Source organism: Pseudophryne corroboree, chromosome 9, assembly GCF_028390025.1.
Source record: "Pseudophryne corroboree isolate aPseCor3 chromosome 9, aPseCor3.hap2, whole genome shotgun sequence".
NCBI classification, from domain to species: Eukaryota; Metazoa; Chordata; class Amphibia; order Anura; family Myobatrachidae; genus Pseudophryne; species Pseudophryne corroboree.
Genome location: NC_086452.1, coordinates 35,970,794 through 35,985,714, shown reverse-complemented (window position 1 = coordinate 35,985,714; position 14,921 = coordinate 35,970,794). Strand labels below are relative to the sequence as shown.

General features: G+C 41.9%; 1 protein-coding gene and 2 pseudogenes across 3 annotated transcripts in view; 1 reads left to right on the top strand and 2 right to left on the bottom strand.

The window, feature by feature from the left end:
• The window catches only part of DNAJC6 (DnaJ heat shock protein family (Hsp40) member C6), a 275,117-nt gene that overhangs the window by 214,541 nt on the left and 45,655 nt on the right, over positions 1-14,921 (top strand). For all 3 annotated transcript variants that reach the window (XM_063939170.1, XM_063939171.1, XM_063939169.1), the window contains one exon: positions 393-569. In XM_063939170.1, coding sequence (XP_063795240.1) covers positions 393-569 — 177 coding nt within the window. The remainder of the gene's footprint in view (positions 1-392; positions 570-14,921) is intronic.
• Positions 3,840-3,959, bottom strand: LOC134963454 (5S ribosomal RNA; annotated as a pseudogene).
• On the bottom strand, positions 8,843-8,962 carry LOC134963453 (5S ribosomal RNA; annotated as a pseudogene).

Below are 14,921 nucleotides of genomic sequence, written 5' to 3'. Positions count from 1 at the left end.
TCAGTTTTACACACTGGAGCATGCACGGATCTCGTTGATCTGTGCATGCTTTAAACTCGCCAGCCTTAAACTAACTCTCTCTGCACATGTTACATCTGCCCCCCCCCCCTGCAGTGCACATGGTTTTGCCCATTAGCTAACAAATTTGCTGCTGCGATCAGATCTGAATTAGGCCCATTGTGCGAGTTGTATGTTTTCCATGGGAAAACATCTGGATGTGAGTTTGGGGCATGCGAGTAACATGTCAGTTTGCATGTTATTGCAGCCTATTATGTGTGCGAATTGTAAAAAAAGTGTGAGTTTAACGATAAATTCGCACTTTTTGCCAACTTGCACCCTATTATATTCAGCTCATAGTCAGTGTTGATGGATACATTGCATTTGCTTTACAGATTTTAGATTGGATTGAAGGCAAAGAGAGGAACATCCGAGCATTGCTCTCTACGATGCACACTGTGCTCTGGGCAGGGGAAACGAAGTGGAAACCAGTCAGCATGGCAGATCTGGTGACACCAGAACAAGTTAAAAAAGTGTACCGGAAAGCTGTGCTAGTGGTTCACCCAGACAAAGTGAGTACAAGTTCTGCATATTACACTTTACACCTAGTATGGCTCTGCATACTACACTTTACACCTAGCATGGCTCTGCATACTACACTTTAAACCTAGCATGGCTCTGCATATTACACTTTACACCTAGTATGGCTCTGCATACTACACTTTACACCTAGCATGGCTCTGCATATTACACTTTACACCTATCATGGCTCAGCATATTACATTTTGCATCTAGGAGGGCTCTGCATATTACACTTTACACCTAGCATGGCTCTGCATACTACACTTTACACCTAGCATGGCTCTGCATACTACACTTTACACCTAGTATGGCTCTGCATATTACACTTTACACCTAGCATGGCTCTGCATATTACACTTTACACCTATCATGGCTCAGCATATTATATTTTACATCTAGGATGGCTCTGCATATTACACTTTACACCTAGTATGGCTCTGCATATTACACTTTACATCTAGTATGGCTCTGCATATTACACTTTACATCTAGCATGGCTCTGCATATTACACTTTACATCTAGCATGGCTCTGCATATTACACTTTACACCTAGTATGGCTTTGCATATTACACTTTACACCTATCATGGCTCATCATATTACATTTTACACCTAGGAGGGCTCTGCATATTACACTTTACACCTAGTATGGCTCTGCATATTACACTTTACACCTAGTATGGCTCTGCATTTTACACCTAGCAAGGCTCTGCATACTACACTTTACACCTAGCATGGCTCTGCATATTACACTTTACACCTAGTATGGCTCTGCATATTACACTTTACACCTAGTATGGCTCTGCATTTTACACCTAGCAAGGCTCTGCATACTACACTTTACACCTAGGAGGGCTCTGCATATTACACTTTACACCTATCATGGCTCATCATATTACATTTTACACCTAGGAGGGCTCTGCATATTACACTTTACACCTAGTATGGCTCTGCATATTACACTTTACACCTAGTATGGCTCTGCATATTACATTTTACATCTAGGAGGGCTCTGCATATTACACTTTACACCTAGTATGGCTCTGCATATTACATTTTACACCTAGTATGGCTCTGCATACTACACTTTACACCTAGTATGGCTCTGCATAGTACACTTTACACCTAGTATGGCTCTGCATATTACACTTTACACCTAGTATGGCTCTGCATTTTACACCTAGCAAGGCTCTGCATACTACACTTTACACCTAGCAAGGCTCTGCATACTACACTTTACACCTAGTATGGCTCTGCATATTACACTTTACACCTATCATGGCTCATCATATTACATTTTACACCTAGGAGGGCTCTGCATATTACACTTTACACCTAGTATGGCTCTGCATATTACACTTTACACCTAGTATGGCTCTGCATATTACATTTTACATCTAGGAGGGCTCTGCATATTACACTTTACACCTAGTATGGCTCAGCATAGTACACTTTACACCTAGCATGGCTCTGCATATTACACTTTACACCTAGTATGGCTCTGCATATTACATTTTACATCTAGGAGGGCTCTGCATATTACACTTTACACCTAGTATCAGTGGCAAACGCAGGATTTGCATGGGGGGGGTTTCCAGAACTGGGCGGAGCCAATCACGGGGGTGGGGACTGAGGTGACCCAGTATATGCTGGGTCCGTAAAACTAGTGTGTCTGTGTGTGTGTGTGTGTGTGTGTGTGTATATATATATATGTAAAAAATAGGAGTACAGCGCCACATGTGAGGGAAAACAATACCTGAAATTGAATATATTTATATGTAAAAAACACTCCCTTGTAGGTAATAGGGTGTCAGCCGTCCTCTAAGCAGTTTTACAGCATTGGTGAGATGCTGTATGGAGTTAAATGAATATGGATAGATAGGGGTACTGGCGACCGGCTGGTGTTTTTATTTACAAAAAATATTTAGCGGACTCGAGTATCAAATAAAGGACTGGAATAAGAAAAAAACTCCTTTTTATATAAAAGAGAAATAACAATTTATTTTATCAATAATAAAAAATATTTAACAATTGCTTTCTAAAAAATACATATAAAACCGATTCCTCTACAATTGTAAAAAATGTATTAAAACGGATTATATAGTAAAAAGCAGTTGTATAAAAATATTTTAAGACGTATAATGAAAAGGAATAAAAATATTTTCTAAAAAGTTAGTAGTTAGTAAAAAGCAGCTTAACTTTGGGTAGAGGGTCATACAGGAGATCCCAACGCGTTTCGTCTGTCTGACTTCATCAAGGGGTAGTGACTCAATGATCCTAGTGGGCTTAAATACCCACTGATAAGGTGCTAATGGCTATGACATCACTTCCTGTCAATTGGTAATGGGAAGGTATAAACTACATACAAATTATATTTATAACACATATAACAATGATGGAGCAGTGAAATGAAAGACATGGGGAGGCTTCCCATGTATACAGAACATAAAAACGAGTATTATAACGTTATTTGATGTTTAAAACAGAAGTTTGAGGTAAAATAGCGCACTTCCGCCACACTTCCGGTTTTTGCCAGTCTGTAGTGCGCATGCGCAGATGCCCCACTTCCGGTTTCGCGTCTCCGGAGTGCGCATGTGCAGCCGCCGCACTTCCGGTTTTCGCGTCACATTGAACGAGTGTATTCAGGGCTTCATGCCCCACTTCCGTCCTGGCAGTTCTGACGTTTTTTGTCCCCACTTCCGGTTTAGCATGTCCGGAATCACATGGTGCTCAGTCTTGCTGTGAGGGAGTTTGGGAGAGTTCCTTTTTTGAACGGCGGCCATTTTAATGAAGTCCATAGGGGCGGACATGTATTCTCCATACAAATTTCCCATTGACATGAAATAAAGGGAAATAGAAATTCATTAATATCGATGTGCTTTGGAAAACGAGTCTTAGTGCATTTCTAGCATAGAGTATGTTAACTAACCACTCTTAACATGTAAGGCAATATATTTGGATAAATAAATCACATTTTATTAGTGATAATTTGCAGAAGGAAAAACGGACATTTAAATCTAGTTATAATGTCATATAGTGTTCAGAGGCAAAAAATGGCTATTCTTGAGTCTACTTGATTTATATCTTAGATATGATATGTGCACTTGTGAATATATCTATATGTATTAGTGCATATATCTAATCATGTGCTTTTATTATTAAATAAATAATGGTCTATGCTAAATTAGGTGCTCAATTGGTAAGAAAAACAAACGTACAAAAATGGAACACATTTAGACACATTAGTGTTTACAAACCATTTTTTACAGTACTTTAGCTTCCCAAGCGGTCACCCTCTTGGTACTGTTAAAGCCCAACACTGCTTAGCTTCCAAGATCGGACGGAATTGGGCGTGGAGCCAGTGTGGTATGACTGTATCTTATTGGCTATAAAAAACACGCTCATTCCTGTGTCAAGTATTTTTATTTTTGTGTTCATATGTACAATTAGTTAAAAATAGGTGTAGTAAAATCGTAGAATGAGTTGTGATGATAAAAAAAAAAAAAAAATGACCTTATAGGAAGGGGGCGATTTCATACCCCTCATTAAATCCTGCTGGGTGCATCGTGTTGAGCTGGTAAATCCAAAACATCTCTCTTTGGGATAGTTTATTCGCCAAGTCTCCGCCTCTTTCTCCAATTTGTACGTGTTCTATTGCTTTGAAGGATAAATCTTCTGGATTTGAGTTATGTTCCAAAAGGAAATGTCTGTAGATAAGATGGGTATCGAGCTTGTTCTTGATGCTCCTGATGTGTTCCTGGATTCTTAGTTTGAGTGTGCGCTTCGTTTTCCCCACATATTTCTTCTTACATGTGCATTCCAATAAATAGATGACTGAGCTGCTGTTGCAATTGAGAAATTCCTTAATCTTGAATTCTTTAGCCTCTCCGGAATCCGAAAAGGTTTTCCTGTTTGGGTTTAAAAATTTGCAAATGTTGCAACGTCCGCATTTGAATGCTCCCGTGCACTTCATAAATGTTTGGGTGGTTCTTTCTTTGTTGGTATTGCCTAGCATGCTCGGTGCGAGGTGGTCTTTAAGACTTTTAGATTTACGGAACACTATCTGTGGTTTTTCCGGCAGAATTTCCTTTAGTACAGGGTCCATACGCAAGATTTTCCAATGTTCCCTGAGAGATGTTTTGATATGGTTCTCATGTTGATTAAATGTAGTAATGAATGCAGTTGACTCCTTAGGAGCTTCCTTCTTTTTGTATTCTAGGAGGTCTTCCCTTTTTATGGTGTTTGTTCTTGCAGTTGCTTTGTCCAAGATTAATTTGGGGTATGACTTTTCCTCAAAGCGTTTTCTGTAGATGGCTACCTGTTCATTGCAGTCCTCTTTTCTGCTACAGTTTCTTTTTATTCTATGGAACTGGGAGAACGGGATGTTATCTTTCCATGGTTTTGCGTGGCTGCTTTGATAGTGTAGGTAGCTATTTTTATCTACCCCTTTGATGAAGTTCCTGGTTACCACTGATGAGCCTTCACCTATTAGTATGAGATCCAAGTACTCTATAGAGGTTTTGTTTGTGTTGTACGTGAAGGTAAGATTCATATCATTGGTTTTTAAAAGATTAAAAAATTCCATAAAAAGTTCCAGGCTGCCATCCCATATTATCAGAATGTCATCAATATAGCGTTTGTACAAAATCACATTATTTTTGTAAAATTGAGTATTGTACACATGAAGTTCCTCCCATTGTCCCATAAATAGGTTCGCGAAACTCGGTGCAAATATCGTACCCATCGCGGTCCCACAGCGTTGAAGATAAAAGCTCTCTAAAAATTTAAAATAATTTCGACTCAGAATAAAATGCATCACATCACAGATAAAAGATCTTTGAATAATTGTAAGGGTGGGGTCTTTGTCTAAGAAATCCTTACAAGCCTTAATGCCTTTAGAATGCTCGATGCACGTATACAGAGACTGGACGTCTAGTGTAATCCATAAAAAGGTGTCCTTCCATTCAACTGATTTCATCAGGTTCAATACCATAGTGGTGTCTTTAAGGTAAGAAGGTAGTTTCTTGACATATGGGTTTAAGAAAACATCCACATATTCAGATAATTTTGATGTTAGGGAGTCAATTCCAGCGACAATAGGTCTCCCAGGGGGGTTCAGGAGGTTTTTATGAATTTTCGGCAAATAGTAGAAGATGGGGGTGATGGGACTAGATTGCATTAGGAATTGGAATTCTTCCTTTGTGATACTTCCATTCCGGAGTCCTTTTGTGAGGAGTAATCTCAACTCTTCTATATAGGCATCCTTAGGATCATTCAGTAGTGGTTCATAGGACGTAGTATCTCCTAGTAAGCGATGAGCTTCTTTCACATAATTATCTCGATCCAGGATGACTAGTCCCCCCCCTTTGTCAGCTGGTTTTATCACTATTTCCGAATTTTTCTGTAATTTCTTGAGTGCCTCTTTTTCTCTATTAGTGAGATTTTTTGTGGCAACTGGTGCAAGATTGGTGTCGCATAAATCTTTTTTCACCAAATCATAAAATATACTGATATGATTGCCTTTTGATTCTACCGGATAGTATTTGGATTTGCGTTTCAACCCAGACCTTGATGCTTCTTCATAATTCGTGATGATGGCATTGTCCTTACGTGCAAAATGTCTTTTGAGTGTGAGCTTACGGATAAATTTGTTAAGGTCTATGAATGTCTCAAATTTATTCAATTTTTCTGTGGGTGCGAATGATAGACCTTTGCTTAGTAATGAGGTTTCGTGATTTGTTAATACATGTTTCGAAATGTTGAAAATACCATGCTCTTCAGGGACTAGTGCTGTACATTCCTCCTTTTGGTGTTGTAATCTTTCCCTCCTGCCGCCCCGTTTTCCTCTTCTTCTGCGTGGGGCCTTTTTAGAGGGGATGCATGTGTGGATTCTTCTTGTAGTGTGCCTCTGAACGTATTTTTTGGACGAGCTCCTAGGCGTGGTGATAAAAAAACCTTTTCGTCCGTTGATCCTAATCTTTGTAGAGTGGAATATTTATTGTATGTCTTGATTTTTTGTGTATGATGAGAATCATTCCTAGTGTTTGATCTGCCTCTGTGTGGTACTGTTTTCCACGCTTGGTTCCCACGATTGGATGTATTCGTGGCGGTGAATCTGCTCCAATTCTTTGTTTTGCCATTGTCATAGTCCTCCTTGTCACGAAGAAACTTCTTTTCTTTGCCCCGTATGACTTCTTCCTCTATACGTTCTAATTTCTTATTGAGAACCAGTTCATTAATTCTATAGTCCTCTTTGATTTTGTGTGGTTCTAGTTCAATTTCCTTCTCCTTTATGTCTTTCTCAATAGAAGGGACATTCTTTCTCCTTTCGGAGATCAACAATTTCATTAAATTTATTGAACACGTGTGTAGGGTGGAATCCCATTTTTCCATGAACTCTGGATCAGATGTTCCAATGGTGGGTTGTTTCACTAATCTCAGTCCCCTCGGTACTCTGTTGACTGAGATGTAATGTTCCAGACCTTTTATGTCTCACCATGTTTTAATCTCTTTAACCAGGAGTCTCTCCATGTCCCAAAATAGATCATCCAAGTCCCTGGAGGGAGTTGGGGTGTCAGTCACTTTGTCTTCGCTAAATATTTTCTGGCACCAATCATTTCTTTTGTTGGTACGTTCATTAATTCTGAACATAGTTTTTGGGTGTTTTTTTAGACCACAGCACCAGGCAGCTGAACAATTAACCAGTCTTAAATGTAAAAAATAGGAGTACAGCGCCACATGTGAGGGAAAACAATACCTGAAATTGAATATATTTATATGTAAAAAACACTCCCTTGTAGGTAATAGGGTGTCAGCCGTCCTCTAAGCAGTTTTACAGCATTGGTGAGATGCTGTATGGAGTTAAATGAATATGGATAGATAGGGGTACTGGCGACCGGCTGGTGTTTTTATTTACAAAAAATATTTAGCGGACTCGAGTATCAAATATAAAGGACTGGAATAAGAAAAAAACTCCTTTTTATATAAAAGAGAAATAACAATTTATTTTATCAATAATAAAAAATATTTAACAATTGCTTTCTAAAAAATACATATAAAACCGATTCCTCTACAATTGTAAAAAATGTATTAAAACGGATTATATAGTAAAAAGCAGTTGTATAAAAATATTTTAAGACGTATAATGAAAAGGAATAAAAATATTTTCTAAAAAGTTAGTAGTTAGTAAAAAGCAGCTTAACTTTGGGTAGAGGGTCATACAGGAGATCCCAACGCGTTTCGTCTGTCTGACTTCATCAAGGGGTAGTGACTCAATGATCCTAGTGGGCTTAAATACCCACTGATAAGGTGCTAATGGCTATGACATCACTTCCTGTCAATTGGTAATGGGAAGGTATAAACTACATACAAATTATATTTATAACACATATAACAATGATGGAGCAGTGAAATGAAAGACATGGGGAGGCTTCCCATGTATACAGAACATAAAAACGAGTATTATAACGTTATTTGATGTTTAAAACAGAAGTTTGAGGTAAAATAGCGCACTTCCGCCACACTTCCGGTTTTTGCCAGTCTGTAGTGCGCATGCGCAGATGCCCCACTTCCGGTTTCGCGTCTCCGGAGTGCGCATGTGCAGCCGCCGCACTTCCGGTTTTCGCGTCACATTGAACGAGTGTATTCAGGGCTTCATGCCCCACTTCCGTCCTGGCAGTTCTGACGTTTTTTGTCCCCACTTCCGGTTTAGCATGTCCGGAATCACATGGTGCTCAGTCTTGCTGTGAGGGAGTTTGGGAGAGTTCCTTTTTTGAACGGCGGCCATTTTAATGAAGTCCATAGGGGCGGACATGTATTCTCCATACAAATTTCCCATTGACATGAAATAAAGGGAAATAGAAATTCATTAATATCGATGTGCTTTGGAAAACGAGTCTTAGTGCATTTCTAGCATAGAGTATGTTAACTAACCACTCTTAACATGTAAGGCAATATATTTGGATAAATAAATCACATTTTATTAGTGATAATTTGCAGAAGGAAAAACGGACATTTAAATCTAGTTATAATGTCATATAGTGTTCAGAGGCAAAAAATGGCTATTCTTGAGTCTACTTGATTTATATCTTAGATATGATATGTGCACTTGTGAATATATCTATATGTATTAGTGCATATATCTAATCATGTGCTTTTATTATTAAATAAATAATGGTCTATGCTAAATTAGGTGCTCAATTGGTAAGAAAAACAAACGTACAAAAATGGAACACATTTAGACACATTAGTGTTTACAAACCATTTTTTACAGTACTTTAGCTTCCCAAGCGGTCACCCTCTTGGTACTGTTAAAGCCCAACACTGCTTAGCTTCCAAGATCGGACGGAATTGGGCGTGGAGCCAGTGTGGTATGACTGTATCTTATTGGCTATAAAAAACACGCTCATTCCTGTGTCAAGTATTTTTATTTTTGTGTTCATATGTACAATTAGTTAAAAATAGGTGTAGTAAAATCGTAGAATGAGTTGTGATGATAAAAAAAAAAAAAAATGACCTTATAGGAAGGGGGCGATTTCATACCCCTCATTAAATCCTGCTGGGTGCATCGTGTTGAGCTGGTAAATCCAAAACATCTCTCTTTGGGATAGTTTATTCGCCAAGTCTCCGCCTCTTTCTCCAATTTGTACGTGTTCTATTGCTTTGAAGGATAAATCTTCTGGATTTGAGTTATGTTCCAAAAGGAAATGTCTGTAGATAAGATGGGTATCGAGCTTGTTCTTGATGCTCCTGATGTGTTCCTGGATTCTTAGTTTGAGTGTGCGCTTCGTTTTCCCCACATATTTCTTCTTACATGTGCATTCCAATAAATAGATGACTGAGCTGCTGTTGCAATTGAGAAATTCCTTAATCTTGAATTCTTTAGCCTCTCCGGAATCCGAAAAGGTTTTCCTGTTTGGGTTTAAAAATTTGCAAATGTTGCAACGTCCGCATTTGAATGCTCCCGTGCACTTCATAAATGTTTGGGTGGTTCTTTCTTTGTTGGTATTGCCTAGCATGCTCGGTGCGAGGTGGTCTTTAAGACTTTTAGATTTACGGAACACTATCTGTGGTTTTTCCGGCAGAATTTCCTTTAGTACAGGGTCCATACGCAAGATTTTCCAATGTTCCCTGAGAGATGTTTTGATATGGTTCTCATGTTGATTAAATGTAGTAATGAATGCAGTTGACTCCTTAGGAGCTTCCTTCTTTTTGTATTCTAGGAGGTCTTCCCTTTTTATGGTGTTTGTTCTTGCAGTTGCTTTGTCCAAGATTAATTTGGGGTATGACTTTTCCTCAAAGCGTTTTCTGTAGATGGCTACCTGTTCATTGCAGTCCTCTTTTCTGCTACAGTTTCTTTTTATTCTATGGAACTGGGAGAACGGGATGTTATCTTTCCATGGTTTTGCGTGGCTGCTTTGATAGTGTAGGTAGCTATTTTTATCTACCCCTTTGATGAAGTTCCTGGTTACCACTGATGAGCCTTCACCTATTAGTATGAGATCCAAGTACTCTATAGAGGTTTTGTTTGTGTTGTACGTGAAGGTAAGATTCATATCATTGGTTTTTAAAAGATTAAAAAATTCCATAAAAAGTTCCAGGCTGCCATCCCATATTATCAGAATGTCATCAATATAGCGTTTGTACAAAATCACATTATTTTTGTAAAATTGAGTATTGTACACATGAAGTTCCTCCCATTGTCCCATAAATAGGTTCGCGAAACTCGGTGCAAATATCGTACCCATCGCGGTCCCACAGCGTTGAAGATAAAAGCTCTCTAAAAATTTAAAATAATTTCGACTCAGAATAAAATGCATTACATCACAGATAAAAGATCTTTGAATAATTGTAAGGGTGGGGTCTTTGTCTAAGAAATCCTTACAAGCCTTAATGCCTTTAGAATGCTCGATGCACGTATACAGAGACTGGACGTCTAGTGTAATCCATAAAAAGGTGTCCTTCCATTCAACTGATTTCATCAGGTTCAATACCATAGTGGTGTCTTTAAGGTAAGAAGGTAGTTTATTGATAAAATAAATTGTTATTTCTCTTTTATATAAAAAGGAGTTTTTTTCTTATTCCAGTCCTTTATATTTGATACTCGAGTCCGCTAAATATTTTTTGTAAATAAAAACACCAGCCGGTCGCCAGTACCCCTATCTATCCATATTCATATATATATATATATATATATCTACACACACACATACATATATATATATATATATATATATATATACATACACACACACATACATATACACGGGTGGTCTTCAGTATGCCGGCGGTTGGGCTCCCGGCGACCAGCATACCGGCGCCGGGAGCCTGACCGCCGGCATACCGACACTTATTCTCCCTCGTGGGGGTCCATGACCCCCCTGGAGGGAGAATAGAATAGTGTGGCGCGCGTAGCGTGGCGAGCGCAGCGAGCCCGCAAGGGGCTCATTTGCGCTCGCCACACTGTTGGTAAGCCGGCGGCCGGCCTCCCGGCGCCGGTATGCTGGTTGCTGGGAGGCCGGCCGCCGGGAGATCGTAGTGAACCCATATACACATATACATAGCATATTAAACATGCATACATATATATATTTCTCTAACGTCCTAGTGGATGCTGGGAACTCCGTAAGGACCATGGGGAATAGCGGGCTCCGAAGGAGGCTGGGCACTCTAGAAAGATCTTAGACTACCTGGTGTGCACTGGCTCCTCCCACTATGACCCTCCTCCAAGCCTCTGTTAGATTTCGTGCCCGGCCGAGGTTGGATGCACACTAGGGGCTCTCCTGAGCTCTTAGAAAGTTATAGTCTTAGAATTTGTTATTTTCAGTGAGACCTGCTGGCAACAGGCTCACTGCAGCGAGGGACTAAGGGGAGAAGAAGCGAACTCGCCTGCTTGCAGCCGGATTGGGCTTCTTAGGCTACTGGACACCATTAGCTCCAGAGGGATCGACCGCAGGCCCAGCCTTGATGTTCGGTCCCGGAGCCGCGCCGCCGTCCCCCTTACAGAGCCAGAAGTAAGAAGATGGTCCGGAAAATCGGCGGCATGAAGACTCTGTCTTCACCAAGGTAGCGCACAGCACTGCAGCTGTGCGCCATTGCTCCTCTCACACACTTCACACTCCGGTCACTGAGGGTGCAGGGCGCTGGGGGGGGGCGCCCTGAGGCAGCAATAAAAACACCTTGGCTGGCTAAAATACCTCAATATATGGCCCCAGGGGCTATATATGAGGTAAATACCCCTGCCAGAATTCCATAAAAAACGGGAGAATAGGCCGCGAAAAAGGGGCGGAGCCTATCTCCTCAGCACACTGGCGCCATTTTTTCCCTCACAGCTCGGCTGGAAGGAAGCTCCCTGGCTCTTCCCTGCAATTCTACAGTACAGTAAGAGGGAAAAGAGAGGGGGGGGGGGCATTAAAATTGGCACTGTATACAGTATATTATATAAAAAGCAGCTATTAGGGACATAACTCAGTTAGTCCCTGTATATATATAGCGCTCTGGTGTGTGCTGGCATACTCTTACTCTGTCCCCCCAAAGGGCTTTTGTGGGTCCTGTCCTCGTTTAGAGCATTCCCTGTGTGTCTGCGGTGTGTCGGTACGGCTGTGTCGACATGTTGAATGAGGAGGCTTATAGGGTGACAGAACAGAGGCCGATATATGTGATGTCGCCCCCTGTGGGGCCGACACCAGAGTGGATGGATAGGTGAAAGGTATTACCCGACAGTGTCAACTCCTTACATAAAAGGGTGGATGACGTAACAGCTGTGGGACAGCCGGCTTCGCAGCCCGCGCCTGCCCAGGCGTCTCAAAGGCCATCAGGGGCTCAAAAACGCCCGCTCTCTCAGATGGCAGACACAGATGTCGACACGGAGTCTGACTCCAGTGTCGACAAGGTGGAGACATATACACAATCCACTAGGAACATCCGTGACGTGATCCCGGCAATAAAAAATGTGTTATACATTTCTGACTTTAACCCAAGCACCTCTAAAAATGGGTTTTAGGTTGGGGAGAAAAAACAGGCAGTGTTTTGTTCCCCCATCAGATGAATAAATGAAGTGTGTGAAAGCGTGGGTTCCCCCGTTAAGAAACTGGTAATTTATAAAAAGTTACTGATGGCGTACCCTTTCCCGCCAGGTGGATAAGTTACGCTGGGAGATATCCCCTAGGGTGGATAAGGCGCTCACACGTTTGTCAAAAAAGGTGGCACTGCCGTCTTAGGATACGGCCACTTTAATAGGTACCTGTTGATAAAAAAACAGGAGGCTATCCTGAAGTCTGTATTTACACACTCAGGTACTAGACTGAGACCTGCAGATAGTGCTGCTGCAGCGTGGTCGGTGACCCTGTCAAACAGGGATACTAGTTGGCAAACATAAAAACATATTAAAGACGTCGTCTTATATATGGGGGATGCACAGAGGGATATTTTGCCGGCTGGCATCCAAAATAAATGTAATGTCCATTCTGTCAGGAGGGTATTAGAGACCTGTCACTGGACAGTTGATGCTGACTTAAAAAGCGCATAGAGAGCCTTATAAGGGTGAGGAATTATTTGGGGATGGTCTCTGGGACCTCGTATCCACAGCAACTGCTGGGAAGAAATAATTTTACCTCAGGTTTCCTCACAGACAAAGGTACAGTCCTTTCGGCTTCAGAAAAGCAAGCGGGTCAAATGGCGCTTCCTTTCTGTACAGAGACAAGGGTAGAGGGAAAAAAAGCTGCACCAGTCAGCCTGTTCCCAGAATCAAGATTCTTCCCCCGCCTCCTGTGAGGCCACACCATGACGCGGGTGCTCCACAGGTGTAGCCAGGTACGGTGGGGGGCCGTCTCAAAAATTTCAGCAATTAGTGGGCTCGCTCACAGGTGGATCCCTGTTTCTTTCAAGTAGTATTTCAGGGGTACAAGCTGGAATTCGAGATGTCTCCCCCCAGCCGTTTCCTAAAATATGCCTTGCTGACAACTCCCTCAGGCAGGGAGGCTGTGCTAGAGGCAATTAATAAGCGGTATTCCCAGCAGGTAATACTCAAGGTGCCCCTACTTCAACAAGGACGGGGTTACTATTCCACACGGGTTGGGGTACCGAAACCGCATGGTTCGGTGTGACCCATTTTATATTTAAAATCCTTGAACACAAAAATTCAAGTTCAAGATGGAATCGCTCAGGGCGGTTATTCCAAGCCTGGACGAGGGGGATTACATGGTATCCTGGGACATCAAGGATGCTTACCTGCATGTCCCCATTTACCATCCTCGCCAGGAGTACCTCAGATTTGTGGTACAGGATTACCATTACCAAGTCCAGACACTGCCGTTTGGACTGCACATGGTTTTATCAAGGTAATGGCCGAAATGTTGATACTCCTTCAAAAAAAGGGAGTTGTAATTATCCCGTACTTGGACAATCTCGTTATAAGGGCGAGGTCCAAGGAGCAGTTGGTAGTCGGGGTAGCACTATTTTGGAAAGTGCTACAACAGCATGGTTGGATTCTAAACAGTCCAAAGTCACAGCTGGTTCCTATGACACGTCTACTGTTCCTGGGGATGGTTCTGGACATAAACCTGAAATAGTGTTTCTCCCGGAGGAGAAAGCCAAGGAGTTGTCATCTCTAGTCAGAGACCTCCTGAAGCCAAAATAGGTAGCGGTGCATCATTGCACGCGAGTCCTGGGAAAAATGGTAGCTTCCTACGAAGCAATCCCATTAGGCAGGTTCCATACAAGAACTTTTCAGAGGGACCTGTTGGACAAGTGGTCCGGATCGCATCTTCCGATGCATAGGCTGATAACCCTGTCTCCAAGGACCAGGGTATCTCTACTGTGGTGGCTGCAGAGTGCCCATCTTCAAGAGGGCCGCAGGTTCGGCATACAGGACTAGGTCCTAGTGACCATGGATTCCAGCCTTTGAGGCTGGGAGGCAGTCACACAGGGAAGAAATTTCCAGGGACTTTGGTCAAGTCGGGTTATTTCCCTACACATAAATATTCTGGACCTGAGGGCCATTTACAATGCCCTGAGGCCGGCAAGGCCTCTGCTTCAAAACCAGCCGGTACTGATCCAATCAGACAACATCACGGCAGTCGCCCATGTAAACCAACAGGGCGGCACAAGAAGCAGGATGGCGATGGCAGAAGCCACAAGGATTCTCCGATAGGCGGAAAATCATGTGTTAGCACTGTCAGCAGTGTTCATTCCCGGAGTGGACAACTGGGAAGCAGATCTTCTCAACAGACACGACCTCCACCCGGGAGAATGGGGACTTCCTCCAGAAGTCTTCCAATAGGATTGTACACCATTGGGAAAGGCCACAGGTGGACATGATGGCGTCCCGCCTCAACAAAAAGCTA